The 27,945-nt window shown below is 36.8% G+C and overlaps 2 protein-coding genes and 1 long non-coding RNA gene across 6 annotated transcripts in view; 2 read left to right on the forward strand and 1 right to left on the reverse strand.

The window, feature by feature from the left end:
* Window positions 1-13,736, forward strand: part of LOC145674826 (uncharacterized) — a 232,226-nt gene extending 218,490 nt beyond the window's left edge. For all 3 annotated transcript variants that reach the window (XM_081745046.1, XM_081745048.1, XM_081745047.1), the window contains 2 exons: window positions 516-810; window positions 11,871-13,736. In XM_081745046.1, the coding sequence (XP_081601172.1) occupies window positions 516-810; window positions 11,871-13,398 (1,823 nt within the window). In that variant the 3' untranslated portion in view covers window positions 13,399-13,736. The remainder of the gene's footprint in view (window positions 1-515; window positions 811-11,870) is intronic.
* LOC145674828 (uncharacterized) lies at window positions 664-27,880 on the reverse strand. Its single transcript, XR_014129040.1, has 3 exons — window positions 27,690-27,880; window positions 7,679-7,788; window positions 664-2,731 (listed from the first exon to the last, which is right to left on the reverse strand). It is a non-coding gene; the product is annotated as an uncharacterized LOC145674828 (long non-coding RNA).
* The window catches only part of LOC145674827 (uncharacterized), a 36,237-nt gene continuing 33,986 nt past the window's right edge, over window positions 25,695-27,945 (forward strand). The window contains exon 1 of one of the 2 annotated variants that reach the window (XM_081745049.1): window positions 25,695-25,743. The gene's annotated coding sequence lies outside the window, so the exon portion shown is untranslated. Of the gene's footprint in view, window positions 25,744-25,930; window positions 26,047-27,945 lie in introns of those variants that run through there. The other variant, XM_081745050.1, reaches the window with a different exon arrangement.

The raw sequence follows: 27,945 nt of genomic DNA on the forward strand, positions 1-27,945 counted from the left end.
GAAGAGATTTTGAACTGAATAATAACACGAATTGAAAGTGGGTTAATGCTGTATTTATATATAATTCATTTTATTTGAATGTTTGTTTCACAATCACAGCGCTTCTTCATTGGTTCAAAAGATTGATGAATGTTTGGTACCAGAGTCGTAGTCTCACGTCTCGTAGTCTCACGTCCTAAATAGGAAATAAAATGGGGTTCTAAATGGGAAAACCTTATATTTAATGACAAGAGTTTTAAATTATCAACTGGGTGTAAATCAATAAACGATTTGCCAGTTTTCTGCTGGGATATTTCACAACTTTACCATTTTTGCCGTTGAGAAACGGTGTTCGACAATTTATGCATTTGCTCCAAACATAACCAATTTAACTAGGTGGTGCTTAGTGCTTCGTGAGATTTAAATGGATAAAATAATAAGTTGTTGCTTGGTTGTAGTTTATTAGACTACATGAAATCAATGGGGATCCGTTAGTACAATAAAATATTACATTTATTTTAATTCCTTCTTTCCAGATTCACATTTTCTGACTCCAACTCTTCGAGGGTACCTAGTGGATACAGAAGGATGTCGGATTCCTGATTATGATCCATCTGATAAACTTAATTATGTAAACCATGAGGTTCCACTGAGATGTTCACCGTACCCTACGTTTGTGGAGTCTAATGCTACACATGTTTGGATTAATAAGATTGGTTTGAAAGTATTCGGTATAGTAAACCCTAGGGATTTTACATGCTGTTACAAGAGTTTCAATAGAGTTGAAGGAGATCCAAAGACTGATCCATATTCCTTAGACTCTCATATAGAGTAAGTATGGTATAGTCAATCTTTCTGCCTCGTAATTACTGTAGACGAATCGTTTTGCAGAGGAAGGTAAAACTACTTCTGCTTTAAAATATCAGTTAGACCAGGGCGCAAAATTTCCGGTCGCCATTGGTGACTAGAAATTTAGAGCTGGCGACCAGTGTTCAGTAGGAGTGATTTCTGCCTAAACTCATAGGGCTGCGCAGTTTATGTTTCGCACAAAAATAATTGTCACTGAGTGGGAGAAAACACGGAGTGTGAAGTCTTCACAACGGACATGGAAAACATAGTTTTCACAACTTTGTAATTCGTCCCTCCTTTCTCACCCTCAATTGAAATGGTCATATTTTGTGCATTATTACCGTGAGGACTGCTTCATGTGAGAGAGAAATGAAATGAAATGAAAGTTTGAGTTTTACGTCTTACGGTTATGCCGGTTAGGCTAAAGGAGACGGTGATAATGAGTAATGAATGAAATGGTGGAATGAAGAAAGTGGGAGGAAACGGGAGAACCCCGAGAAAACCCACGCACCCGTGTTTGTCCACCACAAAGTTCACTTGGCGGGAGCAGGGTTTGAACCCGAGACCCCTAGCACCAGAGGTGAACGCTCTACCACTGAGCCACCGCGACCCCTCATGTGAGAGAGACTTCAGCAGTCTCAACAGAGGTAACACTGCGTACAGGAATCCACTTAAGACTGACACACTGGATGATTTGCTCACAATTTCCATCAATGGCCCTTCACTTAAGGATTTTGATCCGAAAACTGCAATCGGCAACTGGTTCTTCCGTGCAGAGACAAATCGTTACACAAACATTAAGTCTTAACGTAAGATATTTTTTTAAACATGAATATGAGTTGTCCAATTCAAATTGATTATCCTGAATTTAATTGTCTGTTTTTAAAATTTTATGCCCTGATGCAATCTTCTTTGTCAAAGCAAAGGCCGTGGAGGAGGGGGGCTCTCATAATTTGTACGTGAGAGATATTGGCGACCATCATTTTTGGATTGGCGAGTGCGTCTGACTTTGAAATTTTGCGCTCTGAGTTAGACTGTACTATTAAGTTGTAGCGCATGGAATGCCAATTTAAACAGTACAACTCAGCACGAACTCAGTAGGAAAAAATAAGTATTATTAATCAATATTGTCACAATTAGATGGTATATACTTCTCCCATCAAGGTACTAGTACATTAATGCTACTTTCGTTCTATATAGTTCGAATTTGGGACTCAAAAATCACACAAGAGGCTTTTGACACCTGTTTCATTGGTGAACCTTTCCACGTTAGGAAATAGTTTAAGTACTTAAGAATGTGGAAGGTCAATTGGTGAGAGATCTGTTGAGTAAGGTGATTGCAAAAAGAGTCTTATCATGCAAGTGATGCAGTTTTCTGGATTGTTTCTATCATATAGGGTTTTGGGGTTCACATTGTGTTGAAGCATTGCTGTTCTTTCTTCCTGTTCACCAATCGAGGTCGCTTCACTGGTCATTTTTGTTATGTTTCATCTATCTGGGTGCAGTGCTTTTTAGCATTCAGTATTTCACCAATTTTCAGGAACGAATAGTAAATAATATCAACAGCATACCATCAGACAATCGCTATATCATCCTTGAATGAGTGATCGGTTACGACGTGAGGCTTGGGGCGTCATCTACGTCTGGAAATTGTGCAGAGTGGCAACGATTATATTTTTCGTCATCTGTCATCATTGTATGCAGAAACAGAAAGAGAGGAAAGACACATTTCTAGAACAAACATCTTATGGTGTTAAGTGAACTCTTGGTGAAAACGCTTCTCAAGGTGCCTCCTTGTGGCCTCAGGTTCGATTTACGGTTACATCTCTGAGATATAAATCCAAGCAGTGGATCCGATCTTACTTTAAACAGTAAAAAAGTCCCGTCTAGTGTAGGCTCGGTGCTGGAAAGAGAAATTAAATGAAACAAATAATAATAATAATAATAATAATAATAATAATAATAATAATAATAATAATAATAATAATAATAATAATAATAATAATAATAATAATAATAATAATAATAATAATAAAATAAAAGAACATATCCAGAATCTTGAGTTTTTAAAGTTCTTGAAAGTGGTAGGAAATTGTGGAAGATATACACTAACCCTACCGTCAAGTCAGGCCCGTTCCAGGGGGTTCTAGGGGTCCGACCCCTAAATTTTACTGGCCCCCTCTAAAATTTTCACTGTAGGCTTGCAAATGAACTATAATATGGGATGAACTAATATTTTTGGATCCCCCCCTAACTTCCACCGGGCCCCTCCTACATTTTCGGGCTGGCTACGGGCCTGCGTCATGTGTAATATGCTTAGTCCAGGATCAGACCCCACTAGTGTTTGCACTTCATGGTTTGGCAGTGGGTGCTGATGCCTGTCTACGCGATTCAGTTTCAAGGGTTATATTATATTGTCTGATCAAAATTTTAAGAATGGTTCGTTCGCTATGTTAGGTCTAAATAGTCTTTTGATGTTCCTGATTGCCTTTGCTGCAGGGGTTATGGTCAGGTTTAAATTAAACTCGTGAATAAAAGGTCACATATTCGATGTGCCCATGTTGTCACGTGTAGTGTCTATACCAGCGTTTCCCAACCGGTGTGCCGCGGCACACTAGTGTACCGCGAATGGGTCGCTGGTGTGCCGCGAGGAAATCGAAACAAAATTAAATCTATAGCAATCAAATTGCAACACAAAGGGGAAAATATGTATGTGTATTTCATATTATTATGAACCTCTACTATGAATCTACAATTTTACGTTTCGTACTGTGTTACTTTTCTGTACATTTTTAATGTTGAAAAAGTATTTGTTATCATTATTGCTTCTTTATTGTTGCAGACTATTTCATATCTTGAAATTTTAAAATATCATTCAATCCTTTCGACAAAGCAAACATGCATACAAATGAACTACATTTGTGTTTTAAAAGTAAAGGAGATTTGTTTGTTCGTTCGTTATTTAATGATCTTGCTTCTTAGTGAAAGGTTGGATACAATTTTCGAAAAAGAAGGTGTACTTTTAAAAACTTATTCCTATATCTCATTGCAATTGTTTTCTGTTTTTAAATTAGAATGAAAAATAAGCATAATGGTTTACCACGGAGAAAAACCAGTGATCGAGCTTTCTCCTCTGTGAGAAGGAGATCAGTAATCACAGAAAAGAATTACCATGGTATTTTATATTTACAAATAATATCTATATGAGTGTGCTGCGAGAATTCAAGTTACACCTGTAGTGTGCCTCAAGTTGAAAAAGGTTGGGAAACGCTGGTCTATACCATTACATAGGACGTGATACTCAACTGACTCCTTCTTCACGTGTACCCATTACTTTCAAATACAGTAACGCCATCAGATGGAACTTGTGAATTTGCAACTTACAATATCCAGAAATCCGACGTTTGATGTGCCACGACCTGATATCATGCAGTTTCTAGTGTTAGTTTCAAAGTTAAATTACATCTACGTTGTCTGACGCTAATATAAAAGGCTATTCAATGTACCCATTGAACATCCCGTTTCTGTTACAGTCATGGCACGTTTATAAGGAATAGAAACGCTTCACTTTTATCTACTAGTTAAATACTGATCTTAATTTAGTAAATATTAAATAACAGTAGTAGCTTGATTAATTAAACAACAAAGTATTAAAATGATAAGAGAAATGCATTTATAAAACATAGGAGCTTTTTGACTCGTTCTGAAACGAAACTAGTATGAAAGATGGTCTGATTAGCTAAGTAAAAGCATGTGTGTCTACTTGTCACTGTATACCTATACATCTATGTGCGTGGTGGTTTTATGATATTAAAAGAAAATCATAAATATTCTTTGTTTAGTGAAAAGTCAGTACCTTCAATCAGCTTTTAGTGGCAGTGACGATGAGTGCTGAATAATGTTTGACAAGTGGACTGTAACTCGACTGTAACACTGTATTAGCTCGAACTGGAGTTCAACGCTACGGTAGCAACCAAGGACGTTATAAAATAGAGGATCTGCCCATATGTATCTTCATCATATGAACTCAATGAAGCCAAAAGCAACTGAGCATCGTCTAAACTCGCAAGTCTGATTGGCTACTTTCGTTTCCGCCATGATTGTTAGATCAAAACATTGCGATCTTATTGGCACGGAGTGGACAGAGTAGTTGTGACGAAGCTGTGACGTATGGCTTCACGATTTTGCTTTATGGGCAGATCCTCTATTTTATAACGTCCTTGGTAGCAACCAGGACCGTAGCCAGTCCAAAAATTTAGGGATGGGCCCGGTAAAAGTTACGGGGGGGGGGGGGTGCGACCCAATCATATAATACTTCATCACCATATTATAGTTCATTTGCAAGTATATCGTGAAACTTTTAGGGGGCCAGCCAGTTTAGGGGTCCCGGCCCCCTAGCCCCCCGTAGATACGGGCCTGGTAGCAACCCTGAAATTTTGTCATATAAAAGGAAAAGATGTAGTGAACTACAGCACAGCAACTTGTGGATTTATGGATATACTAGTACTTTGAATATTGGCTGAATAAAATATACCAACATTAATAACAGATCTCCCGCTAATGTCTTTTGCACAGGTAACTGTGTCTTTTGTTTTCTTAAATGGAATATGAGTCCATTTTTACTTTCTTTTCTGCGAAGTTTTAATATGTAGTTCTTCTAATACCGGAATGCATTACTTGGTCTTCAAATCACAACAATCACTTTAACAATACTATAACAGTATAAATCAAGAAGTGGACTATGTGTATTGACTTTTAGTGCCTTTATGTTCTGGCTACCCTGTAAAGTAATGCAGGAAGGTACCAGGCCCATAGTTAGGTAAGTGCTATTCTGTGCTCGAGTACAGGGCGGCAAAATTTTGGAATTCTTTTTTAAGATTCACAATATAGTAATATTTAAAACTAGGAACTACCAGAGTCCCGCGCAAGCGCTAGTAAGTATGTGTTTAATTCGCTCTAAAGCCTGTGACAAACATCTTGACATTTCAGCTAAACGAATAAAACGCGATCTCTGACGCGACGCTGCCGAGTGCTAAGGGGCGTGGCTATGGATAAGCAGCCAAACTAAAGCAAGGTCTGGTGGCAGGGGATAGACGTGAATGTGTACACAATAAACGTGGCAAAACCTCTGGCGTTTCATTTGCTAGAAGCATTTAAAGGGAACTTGGAGCGCCGCCTTCAAATGCCAAGATGTTTGTCACGCCGTTTAATTACAATAGTTACTAATTAACTAGCGTATCTGATTATTTTTAAAAAGTCATCTCTCCCACCCCAAGGGGTGAGGACTGAACTCATGAAAGCTGATATCGTTAAACTGAGCAACCTCGACAACTATGAATTCAACACTAATATCTGTCGTTTTTGATTACTTTTGAAATATCGCTCCCTCCCTGGAGAATGGAGTATGACCTGGCTTAAAACAGTCCCTATTCACCTCAGCGGCTCCAAAAACTATGAATTCAATTCTAACATTGGTCGTTTACAGGAAGGGGTGGCAAATTTTGTGTAGGAGCGGCAAATTATTTAGAGTATAGGGGCGCACAATATATAAATACGGGCCTGGAAGGCATCCATACGTCCCTCGGAAAAATCTTTCAACCAGAACAGCGTATAACAACTAGGGATGGCAAAACCGGTTTTTATAAAAACCGGAAATCGGTTTCCAAGAAAAACCGAAACCCGAAAAACCGACATTTCGGTTTTCTCCAAAACTGGTTCGGTTATTTCACCGGAACCGGTTTCGGTTTTTTCCAAACCGGTTTTGATTTTCTTCAAAACCGGTTCGGTTTTCACCGAAACTGGTTTCAGTGAAAACTTTTGAAAAACAAAACTATTCCTGTGGAAACGGAATCGGTTTCCGGAGAACAACAGAACACTATTCTGGTCAGAAATAGAACAAAGTTTGGTAAAAACCGGAACCGGTTTTGAAGAAGAAAACCGAAATCGGATCCGGTGAAAAACCGAACCAGTTTTGGAGAAAACCGATAACCGGTTTCGGTGAAAACAGAACAAACCGGTTTCGGTTGTTTTAAAAACCGAAAAACCGGTTTTTGTGCGCACTGCAGCGACTCCACAAAACAAAGGCACGAACTTGTCAGATTACCAACGATTAGCATTTAATCACCACGCATAAAGATGTAATACGTATAACTTATTCCTAGACTAGCATGTTAATCTTGTTAGCCCCGATGTAAGCAATCATCGGAAATGATCCAGATCGTTTGGTCATGTTTGAGCTAACAAACAACACTTGATAGCCACATATAGTGACGTAATACGCATAATATTGCAAGGAATTTGACAAGGTATCCTGTTAGTCCTCCTTGGAATCAAAATAGATCTGAATTACTTAGATCGTTTCATTGTCGTATATTCACAAAACGTAGTAACGATGTACGCGAGTGTTTGGGTGGCACAAACGCTTCAGCAAATGGTACGAAAACGTTGATGGTAATCAGTGGCGTCTCCTGGCATGGATGTTAGAGAGTTGACAATAAAGGAAAAAATATATTAACCCTTAAACTACGGGGATTAATGTTTTAACCCTTAAACTCCGGAGGTATTTTTTAACCTTTAAACTACATTTTAAGCGTTTTCGTAAGGGTTTACAAAGAGGTCCATGTTTTTACTTCTATTTATTGAAGACACATGCAATAAAAAATGTTACAAAAGTTATTGTAGTACCATTTCGTAATCGAAATATCCGTAGTTAAGACATGGAACAGCGTATTTCGAAAACGAAATATGCCGTAGTTTAAAGGTTAATCCTCACATTCATAGGCGAAACTAGCAAAGATGGGCCCAACCACATTTTTTTTTTACTGAAGTGAAAATAATGTGATAAGTTTACCTCATGCCCACCCATCGATTTCTTGAATATGGTCTGTGCTTGGAAGTTCTCGATGTTTTCGGAAGTAAGGGACCATGGCCATCCTCCCATAATGCTCTAGTTACGCCAACCTATAAATAGCAAGTTTCTTCTAACAATTTAATCTGCAAATCATAAAGCTGAATCAAGAAGGATGTTACTACGAAAGGAATATATTTAATTACAATAATTATATATAAGTAAACATACCCTCAAAATATTAAACTGAAAATCAAAAACAAGCAATTATTATCTACAATTATTTGAATTCCATCTCGTGTTGTCTTTCTTTGCGTAGAAACCTGTGGATTACTGCTTCAGAAATAGTTATAGGAGGCCTGAAATCGTAAGTCTTGAGGATGACTCACTAACGACAAAGTACATGAAAATTAGGGAAAGAAAAAGGCAGAATGAAAAACCGTTCTGTAGCTTAAGAGTCTTCATCCCGGCGAAATTAAAATACTGCTAATTTTACAGTAATTATGTGATATCTTCAAATAGATAAAAGATAATTAAAATATGGAACAAGAGCGCCCTAGACAATATTATTTTGCGTGAGGTACCGTTATCACAAGTCACCTAGTGGCTTTCCGTTTTCAGCTGTCTAGAAATGCGAAAATAAATGCCGATTTTCAAAATGGCTCGAAATCGAAAGCAGATAAGTGAGTCGTGATAACAGTATCTCATGTAAAATAATATTGTCTAGGGCGCTCTTGTTCCACATTTCGATTATCTTTTATCTATTTGAAGATATCACATAATTACTGTAAAATTAGCGATATTTTAATTTCGCCGGGATGAAGACTCTTAACATCCAGGCTTTTTGATCAACTGACTATTCGAACACAACTTTATTGAATCGAGAGAAAAATGATTATGTTTCTTTTCACCGTGTTTCTTACATACCGTGCTCATCGTATTAGCAAGAAGTCGATTGTACTCTTAACTTATGACTTGAACGATATGTTTAATAATAAAAAAAGTGTGTAGATCAAAACCGCCCATCCACACAAAAAAATATTCCGTAGCGCTAGGGAAAATATCTCATAAATATACACACTTGACAACGCTTGAGACAATCAGGAAACTCAAGATGTTGCCTTTCTTAACAACGCCTTGGATCACAGAAGCAAGGTGTGAGAAACACGAAGCGTGCTCAATATGATTCTTCTGAAGCAGCGAAAATGCAACCAAAGCGTTGCCAACGACTTACTCGTAGAGGTGCCTCCTCAAAACGTGGCGGAGATCGCAAAGCACTTCTCTGTTCTGCACTTTAACAGTTGATTCTATCTTCTTCTAAATCAAAAAAAAAAAAAAAAATCCCCAGTTTTGACGATCCGTTTAATTAAATTAAAATACTCTTTTCTTCATTAACTTTGTGGTGGACAAACACCGTGTGCCTGGGTTTTCTCGGGGTTCTCCCGTTTCCTCCCACTTTCTTCATTCCACCATTTCATTCATTACTCATTATCACCGTCTCCTTTAGCCTAACCGGCATAATCATGGGGCGTAAAACTCCAAATTTCATTTCATTTCATTTCTTTTCTTCATTTTTCGTTGGGCGTTAACACACGACTTGCACACCCAGAGAAGACGCTACTGATGGTGATGAAAGACTGGGTCATCCTGTCAAATTAACAATAGAGGAATATGTGGCAAAAATAATTGAAATTGTCTGAAAAGATCTCAGGTTCGGCATTCAAATGACAGTAAACATAATGGGCATCGATAAAGAGTCCTTTCGCGCAATTCTGCACTATCATTTGGCAAAGTTTGCACTAAAATGGCACCAAAAACCCTCACGCAAAGCAGAATGATTACCGGAAGCATGTATAAAGTGACACAATGGAAGATTTTTAAACAGAAGTGGGCTTGTTACCAAAAATTGTCACTGGTAACGGGACGTAGATCATTCAGTATGATTCTGAAACGAAAAGGCAATCCATGCACTGAAAAACTCTCTCATTGCCGCGAATGAAAAAGGCACGCAAGAGCAAATCATAAGTGAAGGTCATGCTCATTATATTCTTTGATATCAATGGTCTGCTTGTTTTTGAGCGGGTACCATCCGGTCAGACAGTGAATAAACAATATTATCAGCAGTTTTGGTGAAACTGCGAGAATGTGTGTGAGAAAGTAAAGGCACGCATGCAGAAGAACAATGAATGGATTTTGCATCACGAAAATGCTCCTTTACATATTGCTTTGACCGTTAAGCAGTTCCTGGCAGCTAAGAAAACTCTAATCTTTAAATTTCCATCTTATTCACCGGACTTTTTCTCTTTCCGAAAGAGAAACCCGCTATCAAGGGAACTTATTTTCAGACTTTCTAAGAGGTGAAGCAGAAAACAGCAACGGTAATCAAGATCTGAAGAATTCCACAACTGCTTCCAACAATGGAAACTTCGTATGCAAACGTGTATAGAGAAGGAAGGGAAGTATGTTGAAGGGCGATACCTTTAATTTGTAAATTTGTGACAATAAACCTACTTTAAGCACCAGTCCCGTTACATTTTAATCAGGCCTCGTACATATTTTAGAATCCTCGTAATGAGAGCTTTCATTTAATATCCATATTGAAAAGAAAGAAAAAAATCAGCTTAGACAAAATGGACAGCTGACGTTCTCCATATTGACTGCTTTTTGTGTGACATCACTATCCTATGTTACTCGGACTGTTACCACGATCCCAACGATTCCTCATTTATTGAAATCAGTTTGGGCTGCACCTAGGGGTGTTCGATAAGGCTGAGGACCTATCGAACTTCGGGAGTGAAAATTTATCGAATTGTCATCGGTTACTCGAAACCGTTCGAGTATTTGAAATTATCGAAATTTCGAGTATTATCGAAGTTTCGGGTATTATCGACATTTCGAGTATTATCGAAGTTTCGGGTATTATCGAAATTTCGAGCATTATCGAAGTTTCGGGTATTATCGAAAGTTCGAGTATTATCGAAGTTTCGGGTATTATCGACATTTCGAGTATTATCGAAGTTTCAGATATTATCGTCATTTCGATTGTTATAGAAGTTTCGGGTATTATCGACATTTCGAGTATTATCGAAGTTTCGGGTATTATCAAAAGTAGTGATGGACAGTTCGGTTCCTTCACCTCTCCAATGATTTCTTCTTGCAGACAAACTAATCAAACAACTTTTTTCACCTGATAAGTTAATGCAAAGTTGTATTTGTCGAAATCATATGTAAAATTATTTTCCTGCCTGCCCCGTTATTGGCGCAATCGGCAAAGTGACTATTAGTAGACTAATGGTGTCTTGGATTCCAATTCCATTCGGGTGATGCATGTTTTCTCTTCCTCTTTCTCTCTTCTGACAGACTGTTTAAACCTTGTACAGATCTGTGGGGAAAAAACTTTTTCTTCTCTTCATTGCTAAGGAGAGAAGTTTTAATATGAACACCCTGCATATATGTAATACATATTATATACAACTATGATAACCTCGAATGCATTGTTTCTTCCGAACACTCCGATAACCACGAACTTTTCCAAATATTCAAGCGACTCGACAAATGCGATCATATTGATATATTTCTGTATTTGCTGCTTTCAAACAATTCGAGACTCTCGAACAGTTCGAGTGTCTCGAAGTTGTCTAATGTTTCTTACATTTCGAGTGCCTCAAACACTTCGAGAGTCCCGAACGTTTCGGGAGTCTCAAACATTTCGGGAGTCTCGATCATTTCGAGAGTCTCGAACATTTCGAGAGTCTCGAACATTTCGGGAGTCTCGATCATTTCAAGAGTCTCGATCATTTCGAGAGTCTCAATCATTTCGGGAGTCTCGAAAGTTCGATAAAATTAAAATTCTTTATCGATGAAACGGTTTTGAAATTTTATCGAATTGTTATCGATTACTCGATTATCGGAACAGCCCTAGCTGCACCACATACGGACATGCCAAACACAATGCTCTCCTTTCAGTTTCACTGTAGGCAGGAAGAAATTGATATTTACGTATCTTTGTACTTTTGTTGCAAATTGTGCAGTTTTAAAACTGAATCAGAACAGCTTTGTAGTTAAGATTTATTTGTTTCATTGTGATACGATGACGCTATATGAAGATAGTTTACAATTGTTTCTCGAGCAATACGCGTAATTGCACTTCTTGAAAGTAATAACACACTTCAAATAAAACAAATTTTTGTTTCAGGTCACTAGGTGGCTGCAGATATTTTTCAAATCCAGTGCAAGTCAAGGAGGAATTCATTAAAATCACCTGCTCGGCATATGGAACAATCGAATATGACGATTATCATGCTTTTGTCCCGTTGAAACCTAAAGGAGAGAAAAGGTGGTTGCAGTCAACGGAATCTAATCAAAAAAGAGAACTACTAAGTGTGATGCTCATTGGAATCGATTCACTTTCTCGATTGAACTTGTATCAACAAATGCCCGAGACACGTTCTTTCTTGAAAAACGAATTACACGCTATTGAAATGGTTGGATTTAATAAAGTTGGTGATAGCACATTTGCAAATCTTGTTGCTGTTCTCACTGGAATGACAGTGGAGGAATTGCAAAATTCGTGCTGGCCAAATACTTGGACAATACTCGATGACTGTCCGTGGCTATGGAAAAATTTCAGCAACGAAGGATATAGAACAATTTTTGGAGAGGAAGCTAAACTTGGAGTATTTAACAATGGCAAAATGGGTTTTCTGAAGCAACCAACTGATTACTATCTTCGAACCTTCACGTCATTAGCAGTAACAGAAGGTGGACATAATGAAACTAAATTTTGTGTTGGTCCTCGAAAATCAATTAATCTAATCAACGATTATATCAGAAAGATGGTGTTATCTTTAAGTGCCAAACCATATTTTGCATTGTTTTGGTACGATAGTTTAACTCACGATTGTCTTAATTCTGCAGGATTGGGTGACGAAGATTATGAATCTCTTTTCAGAGATTTGCTGTATTCGTTGAATTTAGAGAACACAATTTTGATATTTATGAGCGACAACGGAGTACGTTATGATAGCAGCATCAGAGAAACATATACCGGTTATGCGGAAGAACGTTTACAAAATTTATTTTTCGCATTGCCATCGTGGTTCCGTAAAAAGTACGGGAATGCTTTCTCTAATTTGCAGCAAAACTCACGTAAGTTAACAAGTCATTTTGACCTCCATGAGACTTTGAAAGATATCTTAGATGTACGCAGAATTGAAAGTAGTTCCTTGTTAGAGAGATCTCAAAACGTATTGAACCAATCACGAGGAATTTCTTTATTTCTTCCAATACAAAACAATCGATCGTGTTCTGATGCTGGTATAGATGAACATTGGTGTATGTGTGAACCTGACTCCGTAAAGCTTTTGGACGATGAAACAAGAAAGATACAAGCTTCTGAATTCCTTGTACATCATATTAACGGCATCTTAAAACCTTATGAGGAATGTGCTCAGTTATACGTAGATGGAATAAGGAAGGCACAGATTCGAATTCCCTCAGAATTCTCTCGTAAAACGCAAAACATAGATATTATTCATTATATTGTTGCTGTCTTGGCTAGGCCCAGTTTTGGATTATTTGAGAGTACACTTATATATCACCCTAGCAATAATTCTTTCGAGACACCAAAATTTGTTAGCAGAATTAATAGTTATGGTAATCAAAGTGCATGTGTGAATGATTACCGTATAAAGCCATATTGCTACTGCAAAGAAAATCCCTAAAGATTATGATTGCTTATATGAATAAACTTCCGACACATTTTAACATTGTTTCTTCAAGGTATCATTTAAAAAAAAAGTTATCAGTGTACTTACATTAATTGGCCGTAGTTTATTTGCCAAAAGAAATGTTTTTGTAGTTATATAAGAGAAATATTATAGCTAATCCGCTGATATTTGTTTTTTCAACATGAAAAGTTACTAGCTTTAATTGACGGTAAATATTTTCTGTTTATAGTTAATTGTTAAAAGTTTCTCTTCACGTATAGCTATGTCAATAATCTAGGTAATATTTATATCTAGAAATGTAGAATTTTATGGGTGTTCTTGTTAAAATAAAATACTAGATATGAATGGATATGTATCATTGCATGAAACGACCTAGTTCCTCCTCGTAAAATGAATGTGTGCTGCAGGAGATTCTCTGTGAGTGAAAAGGAATAGAAATTTTGTATGGCAACATCGTAAGTTTTTATTCCCCACGCTGGCATATAATATTTCTAAGAAATTCAATCATATCCATTAATTGCATTTGAGCCTTTCAGTAAAATTATTAAGAGGATGACTGGCAACTGTGCTGGCATACATACATAATAGTAAAATTTTAATGACAATCAAGATCAGAATAAGGATGACATTTTTTTTTTAAATATCTGTTCTTATGAATTAGTATGAACAGCACCTTATAATAATTATAATTTAAGAATAATGGGTTTATAGTACATTTTTGAACATTTTGTTATAAATCCTAATGAAAACAATTACAATAGAAGCTGAATACCTGTATATACATAGTAGTCTCCTTTGAGTTTGAAAACACATATTGTTTGATCAAATGTGTAGTAAAATACTGAGATAAAAAGTGAAACTCTTATGTCCGCGAAGAATTCTCCCCCTCCCAAACAAAATTTAAAATGACGCTGCTTTTAGCAACAAAGCTATACAGTTACGACAGCACATTGCTAGAGCACTTATATTTAGTTTCAAGAGTCAAAGGTTTGATCCCAAGCCATGTGCGTACTATCGATCCCAGCAACCCTACTTGCAACAAGACAAACAATTTAATTAGTGCTTCGTTAATATGAGATTAAGTAGTAGTGACTGCCCAGTTTCGAAGTCTGCTGGATTATTCATGTGTGTAAGTAAAATCACAAATCCACGTTCTCCAAAGTTTCGTACTTGTGGAAAAGGGAAGTCAAGAACTGTATTAAGTTTCCGCACACATAGGCTTGCATTGGCATGTATAGTTCATTTATTTTATGGAGTTCTGAAATTAGCCTTCAGCTAGCAGAACTATACCCCATCAAGTCTAGCCTGACCATTCAGGTCAACAAGCAGGTTGTTTAATTAATTCAATTCATTATTAATTTTATAATCTACCAATCTCCCAGATTCATTATCTCATCAATTCATCATAATTCCTTTTTGTAAAAAAAAAAAAAGCAATTTCTTATCTTTCATTGGAACACAATGGCGTCATTCTGATGCGCCGTATTTGAATATTAAATAATATTTAGAGATAATTTAACCCAAGTGACAGGTAGTACCGGTATGGTACTACTATCAAGAGGTGTATTATAACGTAATGTTATATCAACTCCTCTCTTTATGACACGCTTATTATTACAGCCCGGATTTATATGCAAAATGCATGTTTATAGTAACATACAGGAACGTATGGAAAATGTTTTCTTCTTTCCGACGAACTTGCAAGGATTTGTTTGAGACGCATGTGATGATGCATATTTTGAGTGAATTTCGATGTACATGCATATTTCGTAAGCTTTGCAGGAAACTGCATATTTCCGAATTTTATTGCTGCATACTGGCATATTTGAGAGTATATCACAAGAAAGTAGGTTATATTTAAAGTAAACCGACTCACTTTGTAAACTCAGATGTAGAATAAAACGTTGTATAGAATAATATACGACAATGTTGTATCTTATCCTAAATTAGTCCACCTGACTTCTCTTGCACATGATCTTCATTGCGTAGCAGAAACAATCAGATGCTAATATCTAGCAGTACACGCGCTTGTACCAAATGTAAACAACAGTATTTGTGAAAGCTCCATTGCACGTACATATCTTTCGTGAAGTTGCGAAAAAATTTCCAGTACCTTCTCAACCAGTGGAGCTCGTGGCTGGAAGCTGTGCCGTATTATGCAGATAACTTAAATCAAGTGAAGACAGTTGTAGACTCACTAAGTCCCGATGATGCAGCCGCTATTTATGTATGTAAAAAATATTTATCTACAAGTGGCATTGAGAACAAGATCAAGTACATACACAACCACTTCTCGAGAATATCTGAATTTATCAGACAGTTGGAATCCAGTAAGAATGCTTTGCAGCATTCACTCTCCTTATTGGGCGAATTATCACAGACTTTGTCCAGTAAAACAACTCATGGTCTCGCGAAAATAGCGTCAGATAAACTTTGCGAGGTATTAGGCAAAAATCCCGGGTACAAAAGAATCTGTGCCATTGCAAATGTACTTAATGGTGAAGAAATGGAATTGGAAGAGAGCGTATCACAGGAAGACATTTGGTGTTTTTTACATGTACCAGTGACTTCTGCTGATGTAGAAAGAAACTTTTCGACCTGCGAAACGTTTCTTACTGACAAACGCAGAAGGTTGACAGACCTGAAGTAAATTTCGATCTAAGTGCCATTTTCTGAAGTTTCGAGTTATAACCGGAATGATGGTCTATGAGCCAAGCCAGTTTAAATATATTCGGATCTAAGCGCCAAACCTGTGCGTAGTAGTGCAGATGATTGGCAATAGAATGCATGAGGTGTATGTGCAAGGTACAAATCCTCGAAATAAAACAGCATTATCTCAAAACTGATCTTTGTATATATATATATATATATATATATATATATATATATATATATATATATATATATATATATATATATACAGTGAAACCTCTGAATAATGACACCAATGGGACATGAATTTTTGTCCGTTATTGAGAGGTTATAGAAATTTAATCTCATAACGGTAATTGTGTGCTATAATATGTAGTAAATACATTGTGTATGAACGTAAGTACGTAAAATTCAATATGAAAATACTCTATTTAGTATGTGCTTGAATGGAAGGGATAAAGGAGAAATTCATTTCTGTTAAATAATATTATTGCTGGGGGATGTGTTAATATATTCGTATACCGGTACTGCAAAAGATAATGCGTTTATGTTAACTTTCTTAAATACATGTCATTACCCTGTAAGCGTTTCTCATTTATTTCAACATCTCAGAACCTTCTCAAAAGATGCGTTAGGAACCAAGTAATCGGCTAAACTCTTTTGTTTAGTGAAAAATGCATATTTTTTCCTCTACAAGGGTATAAAAGTCATTAGCAAGTGTCCTCTGAGAATCCTCGGTTGCGGAAGAAACGTGTGTGTGTGTGTGTGTTTGTACTGGTGCGGTATCTTCGTTGGCGGAATGAATGAAAAGGCATATGGGAGTGCATATTTTTATTGATCCAGCTCCAATCACAAAGAATACTTTCTTAGAGAAAGTGAAAAAGGAAGCCCGGAAAACTCCAACCCAGACTTGTTCCAGTATCATAAGTAAAAAAAAAAAAAAAATTGCTTTTCGAAAAAAAAAGTACGAGAGGAAACATTGCTCGTTGAAAAAAGTTATTGTAAAACAATGTTTGTTTTGTTATCTATGAAATTGTCGGGAAGGATGGAAGGCCCAAAGGCAAAAGGATTAAATTTGTTAGAGAAGGGAAGATTGTTCACATAGAATTCTTGGTCATACGATTGACCCTGCATGAGTGTTATCGCGTATTGAAGGTTTTCTAGGATTTCCGCAAGAAAGCAGTTCATTGCGGGCAGAAAAAAGAATAATTTCAAATTCAGCTTGAAGCTGTTCTGTTTGATGGTTCACCAGGTCTAGACTTCATGATAGATATACTTGTGAGGAATAATATATGGCAGAACTGAGAATAATTCCTGTCCGTTATGAAGAGGTTATTGAAACGTCTGGGGGGAAATAGGACTGTCCGCGTCCGTATCTGAGAGTGTCCGTAAATGAGAGGGTTTTGTTCCATAAGGGAACATATAATTTTGCCGGGACAAAAAATTGTGTCCGTATTATAGAGGTGTCCGTTAAGGGAGGTTTCACTGTATATACAGGGTTTTCATAAAGTATGGACGGATTTAATTCGCTTATAATTTACATAAAAATGCTCATATTGAAATCAAATAAAGTGCAAACGGTAGCGGAAGGATTAAATTTTTACCTGTAATCTGCACCAGCTCAGTTCATTCACCGCCACACCTCCAACTGGGCGCCATTTACGTCCACACATTCGCGTAGGCAGCGCTGGAATTCACTCACAGCGTTCCGCCGGGTTTGATCCGAAATACCAGCCACAGACGCCCTGATTTTGTCCTTTAAGTTCTCCAAACCACTTGGCTTCCCCAAAGCCAGAAGTCGCAGGAGGTAAGGTCGGGTGATCTTGGCGGCCAAGCGGTCGGGCCACCGCGGCCAATCCATCGGTTAGGGAATTTCTCGTCAAGGAACTGTCTCACCTTGATTGCATAGTGAGGGGGTGCCCCGTCCTGTTGGAACACGATGTCGTTCTGGATTCCACGTGCCTCCAGTTCCGGAATGAGGTATTTCTGCAACATATCCAGGTACGAATCTCCATTCACGGTCTGCTCTTCAAAAAAGAACGGTCCAATCAGATGGAATTTGGTAAGAAACTGACCCTTGCCCTCCCTCTCCGTCTCTCAACCTGTTCAGAGTTGCCGCTTATCTAACAGTGTTGCCAACTAAAAATTTAATCCTTCCGCTACCGTTTGCACTTTATTTGATTTCATTATGAGCATTTTTATGAAAATTATAAGCAAATTAAATCCGTCCAGACTTTATGAAAACCCTGTATATATATATACAGCCACAGATCCAGGATATGATTAAGGAAGGGACTGAACCATAGTTTGTCACTTTATCCAGTGTAAAGAAAGTAGGATTGAAGCCCATTTTGTCCAGTGCATACCTGAGCGCCCAGGGCTGGCTATAGCCCTCCCCTTCGATCCCCTTCTGTATATATATATATATATATATATATATATATATATATATATATATATATATATATATATATATATATGGTGCACTGATTGGGAAAAATTTACAGAACAAATTTGTAATAATATTTTAATAGATCAGTGTCTAAATAATCTAAATATATTGTGTTTTTACCTATGAGACGCGTATCTACGTAAAAATACATTAATGAATGTCTAATCTATTAAGCACGAATTCAAATAAAAGGTAGCTAGTAACCACAGTATACAATAAAGTGAAGTATTTGACGTCAGTGTAATGGGTGCCCACAGATTTTTTTTTAGGGTGTGGCAAATGTTTCTGTCATGTTTCGCAATACTCTCATATTTGCAAGGGTTATATTTAGTGGGTGCCTTGAACTAAACACCAACCATTCCTGTAATCTTTACTATAAACATAATATTAGTTTTAGCTTTGTTACTAGTGTATTGTATGGGATCTCACGAATGCGTATTAGGTGAACATGTGTGGTCTCTAAAGAACAGTAAAGTCAGGAAATCAGTAAGAAATATATATTTTACATAAGCAGATAAAAATGCAAACACATTCATTTGGGAATGCCTCCATCCTACAATATCTTTATATATGTTCTCCCAGACAAATTCAGCATTAAAATCCAGACATTGTATCTGTACAATGACAATAAATGAAGCAAGATTCAAGAATGCAACTTGACCTACTACCGGTTGATACACCCTGCGTGCGAAACGCAGAGAGGTCGATTAACTAATTTTGGACGTCCACATTAAATGAAAACTGCAGTGGAGGTTTTAGAGCAAATTTTGTTATAACCAGAGCCCGGATGTTGTTGACCTAAAATTTTCTAAAAAGTGACCTATAAAATGACACTAAAATTCCTGTAAAATGATCCTAAAAATCACAAAAATTGACCTTAAAACTTGCGTTTTCTTAAACTTTTATTTCGTTAAACATTGACATTTTTTAAATGTCTATTGGATTTTTAGTTAACATTTCTCACTCATATTCAAAAAGTATTGTTTCACTTAGTTGCAGTCCATTGATCATTTATTTCTATTGATCAGTCCATTGTACGGCATTGTAAGTATTGAAAGCGTCAATTCACTCCCGAGTTAAAGCTAGGAAGCACTCTTAAACAATAAAAGTTCGCAAGTGTAGACTACATGAAAATAATAGATAGAAACCTATTTAAAATCCTTGTACGCCTTCTAATCCATTTTTAGTTATTCACGTGATCACATTCTTTGTGGTCAACAACCCAAAGCTATCTGTTTGGCCACCTACCAACCCCCACCTTTCGTTAAACAGCTACAGCTTAGTTTTCATTAGCTTGTTAAGAATGCAGTTTTTCCACCCCAATAGTCAAGAAGCAAGAAAAGAGATTATTCAACTTTGTATTTTCCACATTCGTAAACCGTGATCATGTAAAGGTTTCCTTATGTAGAAGAAAAAGAATAAAAAGACCCTAAGTGACCTAAAAGTTACCTTAAAATATATAAAAAAAGACCTGAAATTTCAAAATGGCAAAAAGTGACCAAAAGTTGACCCTAAAAAACTATATTTTTAGAACCTAGAGTTGATGGATAATGTTTTTATTTGAACTTGCCTTGTCCTATGCGTAACAGAAAAAAGTTGACTTGTCAACAAGATCCGGGCCCTGGTTATAACCTCAATAAATTCGCTTTTTTTTTTTTCTGTGTTTATGCGCTTTCGATTTACACTCAAGACACAACCTATCTAATCTTTCTTAGACCATTGTTGATCGCTACCACGTTTTCATTCTTCGCAGTTTTCAGCTGTACAAGTTGTTGCTGGGAAAGTAAGACACCTTATAATTGTTGGGGAAAATTCCTGGGACTGTGAGAGATCAATGCGAGATCCACTGAAATCCCTATAGAAGCACATTTCAAACCAATACTGAGATTCCGCACTGAAGTTTTCTATCCCGTAAAAATTTCCTATTTCATCTGTGAGAGTTCTGAATGTATCAGAGGGATGTTTCTTCATATTGTTTGGATGTAACTGTTAACAACGCAAATGCAACGTTATTTTCTTTCGCAAACCGTTGTTGCAATGAAGACATTATTAAATCAAGATAAGGAACAAATATGGATATACGAATGTACTCCTCAGGGAATCTAGAACTCTGATTTGATCTATGCAGGGGCGTCATTTAGGGGGGCTGGGAGGGGCAATTGCCCCCCTGAGTTTGAGATTTACATAGATTTTATCAATAGAATAGTAGTAAATCAGTGAAAACGCGAAATTTTACTTATACACCGTGTATCAAGGGGTCTTGCCCCCCCAAGCAAAATCTGAAATGACGCTCCGGGATCTATGTTTTTGCTGTCTTACAAGTTGTGGAACTATTATTTCACAGCCAAGCTTTTCTGCAGTTTTCTTCACTTTTGATATTATTCCCCGAAACGCTTCAACTGGTTGGGATCTGTGGCACTTGATGATAAGTTGAAGTTCTTTAATATGACCTGCCACTTTATGTGGCTCCACTGATACTGCTTGAAGAGCAACAGTAACATATTTAAACATAGAGTTGTAGTTTTCAATAATGTATATCTTTGCTGGAATAGTTTGCCATTTACAGCTTTCACATAATCAAGATCTGTGTCTCTCTTCTGCGACTTTTTCCCCTTTACAATTCCGCTTATTAAATTTTAATATTCCCAAACAAGAAACACAAATTTTAGCTAAGGAAACCAACTTTTAAAACTACATTATTCACGTTAATGTTTCATGCTTTTAGACAAATTTGTCGAAACTAAGATTCAGATTCGAAAATTTCTTTTAAAATGCCAAACCTATGTGTTGGAAATTGAAATTATATAATTTTGGTATATTTAAAGAGTTCGTAAATATGCCCAAGAAATCTAATTCGACTAATATATTATTGCCGTTCTTCATTGACAGATATTTTTTTGTCAGACGTCAAAAATCACATTTAAGGGCCCGTCCTACAATATCCTGATATTCTTTATGATTACTATCAGTCAGAATTAGATATCAGGAAGTTGTCAGTTACTTTAACCCGTGCTTCGTTTTACAATATACTGTGCCTGATATATACTCTGTCAGATAGTTAACCCGAAGCAAGGTTTTAACGGACCATTTGATTGGTTGGTTTTCTGTTGCTCATACTGAAAACAATTGAAACGTCAAGTGCGTTTTCAGTATGCTTGTTTAAATTATCCTATTGAAAACATGGGAAACAGAAATGAGTACCGGTATTTTTTGTTATGTACGTTATTGTCTAGGGGTACACTATCGTAAAGGCAAACACAAACTTGCTACACTTACATATGCATTGGTACTATATACGGTAATTGTATACATGAGAACCCCCTGTCTTCCGTGCGCGAGGATACTTCATATTATATATTTATACGTTACCAAATTAAATCACTGCGTTGTCTTCATTATATGTGCTTAACATTCTATTTTTACTTTTTAGAATAAATTTTGTTGATTTCGATTCGAAAAACGTTAAATATTTTTAAATTTATTTCATGATGCAGACCAAAATCCTTGTTGCATATAATGTAATGCGCTATAGCATATAAAGTACAAGGGCAAATAGGTACGTTCTTTCTTATTTTCGTATCAGTGGATAAGTAAATGAAAGTGGGTTTGTTACCCCCTTTCTAAGTTCGTAGATACTCAATGAATAATCCCTAAAAGTATGAGCGTCCAGCTCCTTCTGGAACTCAGACGGTCTTACGTATACTATATCCCTATATACATAGAAATATTGCTGTTCGTCCCTACAACCTGAGCTCTTAATTAATTCATTTATTTGATATTCCACCTCTAAAAATATGTAAATTAGATTAATAATTTAGACATGTTTTTATAGGGTTAAGTTCCAAAGTTGGGCGTCCGTTTCTAGCAATTTTTTTAAAATTTACAGGAAAGATATGAATAATTTGATCGTTTGTGTGCTTGATAATATATAAGAGTCTCGAAAAATCTCTTTATTTGTTATATATAAGCGGTTATAAGCATGGGACTATACGGCGAGCGGAGGGAACTACTTGGCGCAAAGTAACCGAACAGTTGCATTGTGGGAAAGAAACGAGCATTTATGTTATCAACATGGCGAATGTACAAGGGCAATGAATATAACAGTTTTAACATTTGTGGATCAATACGTTGATAACGAGCAAAATCTTTTAAAAGTTTGTGAAGAGCACGGATTAATGAACCTAATAACAAATTACAGAAAGTGTGGAAAGGAGATAACAGCGAAAAAATGTGGCGAAAGCGGACGCCCAACTTCGGAATAAATGCCTTTTTATATATCATTCAATTTCAACAATTAAACTCTATATTTTATATAGAATATATTTCTTCATCTTCTAACTACACAAATTACATGGCGCTTATGTGCGAGCACTTGTAGCCAACGGGTACTACTTATCGTTATAAATTGGCATATATTCGAGCTAAGGGCCAATCCTACCATCTTCTGATATCTGTCTGATATAAATATCCTCCTGACATTTTTTCGATAAGTGTTCTACAATGTTCTGATAACAATCAGGTGGCTGATAAACCCTATCAACTGGTTGGTACTTTGACAGGAAGTTCAATTGCCTGTTAACAGTTATCAGCTACTTGTTAGTTGTCGTGTAGTGAATCATGGACGAAATCGAAGAATTGTTGATGGTGTGCGAGGACGATGAGGAGATTGTTCAATATATAGCGAGGCCTAGAAGACCATTTTAGCTCGAATATATGCCAATTTATAACGATAAGTAGTACCCGTTGGCTACAAGTGCCCGCACATAAGCGCCATGTAATTTGTGTAGTTAAAAGATGAAGAAATATATTCTATATAAAATATAGAGTTTCATTATTGAAATTGAATGATATATAAAAACATATCTAAATTATTAATCTAATTTACATATTTTTAGAGGTGGAATATCAAATATATAACGAAATTAACGTTATAAATTTTAGTAATGCTTCTTAGATTGTAAGGACGAACAGCAATATTTCTATTTATATAGTACCAATGCATATGTAAGTGTAACCTAAAAAGTGTTTATTACTTAAGTTTGTGTTTGCCTTTACGATAGTGTACCCCTAGACAATAACGTGCATAACAAAAAATACCGGTACTCTTTTCTGTTTCCCATGTTTTCAATAGGATAATTTAAACAAGCATACTGAAAACGCACTTGACGTTTCAATTGATTTCAGTATGAGCAACAAAAAACCAACCAATCAAATGGTCCGTTAAAACCTTGATTCGGGTTAACTATCTGACAGAGTATATATCATGCACAGTATATTGTAGAACGAACCACGGGTTAAAGTAACTGACAACTTCCTGATATCTAATTCTGACTGATAGTAATCAGAAAGAATATCAGGATATTGCAGGACTGGCCCTAAAATGGTCTTCTAGGCCTCGCTATATATTGAACAATCTCCTCATCGTCCCCGGACACCATCAACAATTCTTCGATTTCGTCCATGATACACTACACGACAACTAACAAGTAGCTGATAGCTGTTAACAGGCAATTGAACTTCCTGTCAAAGTATCAACCAGCTGATAGGGTTTATCAGCCACCTGATTGTTATCAGGACATTGTAGAACACTTATCGGAAAAATGTCAGGAAGATATTTATATCAGACAGATATCAGAAGATGGTAGGATTGGCCCTTAGGTTCCAAAACTCAGGGAGGGGGCAATGCCTTTCCTTGCCCCCCTTGCGGGCGCCGATGGTAAGTGTGCTAAGACATGACGCACAACTATTGAAGTGTCTGAGTGTTAAAGAACCAACGTAATTATGAAATTTACGTTAGTAATATGTTATGTTATCTGGGAACACAAATGTGCAATCAATGAAAATATATTGGGATACTACCTATAACAACTTTTGTAACGTACAAATACATAACTCAACACAAGGTATATGTTTGTAAGCCATATTATAGTGTTTTGTGCTATCCTCGTTTATGTGTATACCCTCCCTACGTGTCTCCTCCCTATGCACGCACTCCCTCGCTAGGGCAAGAGTCCCTCTACTGCGCTCCTGGACTGACTCGGTTAGATAGCATTCGTACTTTTTAGTGGATACCTAGCACAAGTTGGTTAGCGTCTTTTGCATAATAATTCTTATTGTGTACATATACTGAAGCCCTCCTAAAGTGAATCTGTACAGAGAAATGCGAGTCCACATCCTAAAACTGATTATTTGAGATACAGGGAGTCAATTTTTACTGGAAATGAAGTATATATGAAATTTATTTATGCATGAATCCGGGCAATATATATAAAAGTTTCAAATCCACGAATATATGGCATAGAAAACATAGATTTACACCAGAGTATGCAATACTTTAGATCTGATAAAATCATTTGAGCTACAAGATAGCAATAACTCTCACATATATTCTACGTACAAAAAGATGAAAATGAAATATTTCAGTTTTACGTTTCATGTTTACGCCGACTAGGCTAAAGGAGACGGTGACGATGAGAAATGAACGCGATGGTGGAATGAATAAAGTGGGAGGAAACGGAAGAGCCTGGAGGCACTAGCGTGCGCAGGACATTATTGTGCTGCCAAAATGTCTTGAGCCGTGGCAAAAGTGCGAACTAAAGCTCACACCCCGACACACCCACGAGTTCAGCCAATAAGGGTTCAGCAACTGCTAAGCGAGAGAGCCTTAGCGAAAGAGAGTGGAATTCCTTCAGCCGATAGCAGCGCCTGAAACGGAAGACTAGGTGTCAAGTAAATGTGGTATATTTATTTAGGAATGTGGGTGCCAGATCTAAAGTACCACCATATAGAATGTCGTCCTTCCCCCGTTTACCCTAAGAAAAGATAGCGTCATTGCACCCGATGCTGCGTTGGCGACGCACGGCACACATGCAGATGGGAAATAATTTACACGTAATCTCTTCTCAGTTTGTAATAATTCTACATAAAAAAGTTTGTGTAATGGGGGTGACAAGGCACCCATGGCACCCACGTTGCGCACGCCTATGCCTGGAGGAAACACACTAATATAGTGTTGTCCTCCACAAAGCCCACTTCGTGCGAATATATTCTGAAGTGTACCAATATGTCACAGACCCTTAAACCTACTAAGCTTCATTTACTTACTACCGTATTGGGTACACGGGTAATGATATCTGTGTCACTCTGACTTATCCATTGTTTTCTATAGTTAATAATCTTTGCAAACAAGAGTGCAAAATAAAATAAAATAAATTAAAAAACTTCAGCTTTTAAAGGTAATGTATTTACCTAAGAAAGATCTTTTATCCTAACCTATTATTACTCACGTAGATGGACTTGGTAAATCAAAAGTTATTAAATCCTAGATCTTATTTTAGGGTTTAGTTTCTTTTCCATAAATACTAAAAAATCAATTCGTTCATTAACGAAATTAATTCATAGTTTCATGTGGTGTATTTATTCCGAACATTTAGTGCTGTTTAAACACTCCAGATTTTACAAAATTTACATGAAAATTTGAACATTGTGAAAGGAGAACATATTAAGAAATAAATTTATGCTGGCAGTAAATTTTAATAGTAAGTAATAAAGTAACAAGTAACGTAAATATACCTGAAAATTTCATCTATTTCTTTTGTAACTTTACCAAATCGTATACAGATAAAATGTACAGAACTCAGTACACTATTGTGCAAATTTAAAATATTCATAAGGAATTGCAATATTTTGGGGTTAAGTTTAGAGTTACTCCTCTGCTTTTTATAAAAATCAGGAAAATTTACAAGAGAAATGAGGTAAGAAATGATAATTTGAAGTTTTTATTTGATGTTTAGGAATGTAAGTTCGGCAGGATAGTTATGTTTAATGCGAGAAAAGATATGTGGAAGTTAGTACTATTTGCCGGATGCGGAAGCATTCGCGGAAGGTTTCAGCAGCATGGTGCTTGTAAAATATGGCGAACAGTTGTAACGGATGCGCAAGAATAATGAAGAAACCCTTTTAAATTTTTGTGAAGCCCACGGAGTACTGAAGTCAAGTGAAATGTAAAAATTTTTAATACTTTGAGCACTGTTTTTTGTATGTTGCAAAGTCCAAGGGCACCTTCAGACTGAAGGGGAAACTCTAAACTTAAGCCATATTTTGGATAGTAACAGTTGCAATGTTACAAATTAAAGGGAATACCATCATATCGTAAGGTCTAGGTGATGCTATATTTAATATTGGGCTCCGATTGAGAATCCGGATATACAGATTTGTAAAATATTCAGAAGAAATTTGTAATAATATTTTAATAGACTAAGCATGTAAACAATCGAAATACGTTGTGTTTTTACCTGACATGCGTATCTACGTAGAAATATATTATAAGGACTAACATGTCATGTACGCATTCGTCCATAAGGTACTCTTTAACCGGAGTATACAAAGTGAAGTTAAATATATGAAGGCAGTGTGGTAACTTATGATACGTAAGCATAGAAGCGTTCGAGAGTTAAGGATCCACATATTGAAATTTATTCAAGTAATATGTTACTTTAAAACACCAATATGCAATTCAGATTTATTGTAAGGATTCATAAATCCATTGCATATATAGTTCTTTTCCAGTAGATCGACTGTCGGTACCTTAAATAGTTATTTTGTGAAGTGGAGGCCTCTCTACAGACTAATTTTAGGAGGCTCTCAGTGTACGTACATGATAAGAACTATGTGACAACACACAATAACAATTGTGCTAGGTGGCAACTGTAAAGCACGAATGTTATCTAACCGGATCAGGACAGGAGAGCACCAGAGGGACTCGCGCAGTAGTGCGTCCGTAGAGAGCAGGTGCGTCAGTGAGGTTGGGTATGCGCATAAATGCGGATAGTGCATAACACTGGGATTAACTGCTACAGATTGCGGTCCCGAAATACAAAAGGTAAGAAGAAATGAACAGACTTAGGCAAAATGCGAGCATGAGAATAACAAAAATAGGCAATAAAGATCATCAATGTAGGGCGATTAATTGGGGAGAAAAGCGAATTTAAATTTTTGACTATATGAGTTCGCATAATGTTGAGGTAAGTTAGGCAATAGAGAAAAATATGGCAGTTTCAAACCCAGTGCCTGATTAACTAACCTACAGGGGCGGACTGGCAACCATAGGGCCCACTCTGCTAAACTGAAATGAGGGCCCACTGTATAAAAATGTAAAAAATATACTTGGCATTCCACTTACTTCAGTCGGGAGTCTCCTCGCGAATGCACTGCAATCTCCCTCTGTACCTGTCTTTTTGGCGAGAAGAACATGTAACCCACATACACAAACTCGTCTAAATATTGCTGTATAATCTCGAGGAAGTACACCCCGCTCTTAGCAGACAACTCCCCCCCCAAGCGTGTTAGGTGAGACAACAGACATGGCGCCAGTGTTGGAAACTTGAAAAAGCTGTAACTTTGTGGCCTCAATGCAACACAAAGAATGCGATTGGAGG

Source organism: Thermobia domestica, chromosome 18, assembly GCF_964235325.1.
Source record: "Thermobia domestica chromosome 18, izTheDome1.hap1.1, whole genome shotgun sequence".
Lineage (NCBI taxonomy): Eukaryota > Metazoa > Arthropoda > Insecta > Zygentoma > Lepismatidae > Thermobia > Thermobia domestica.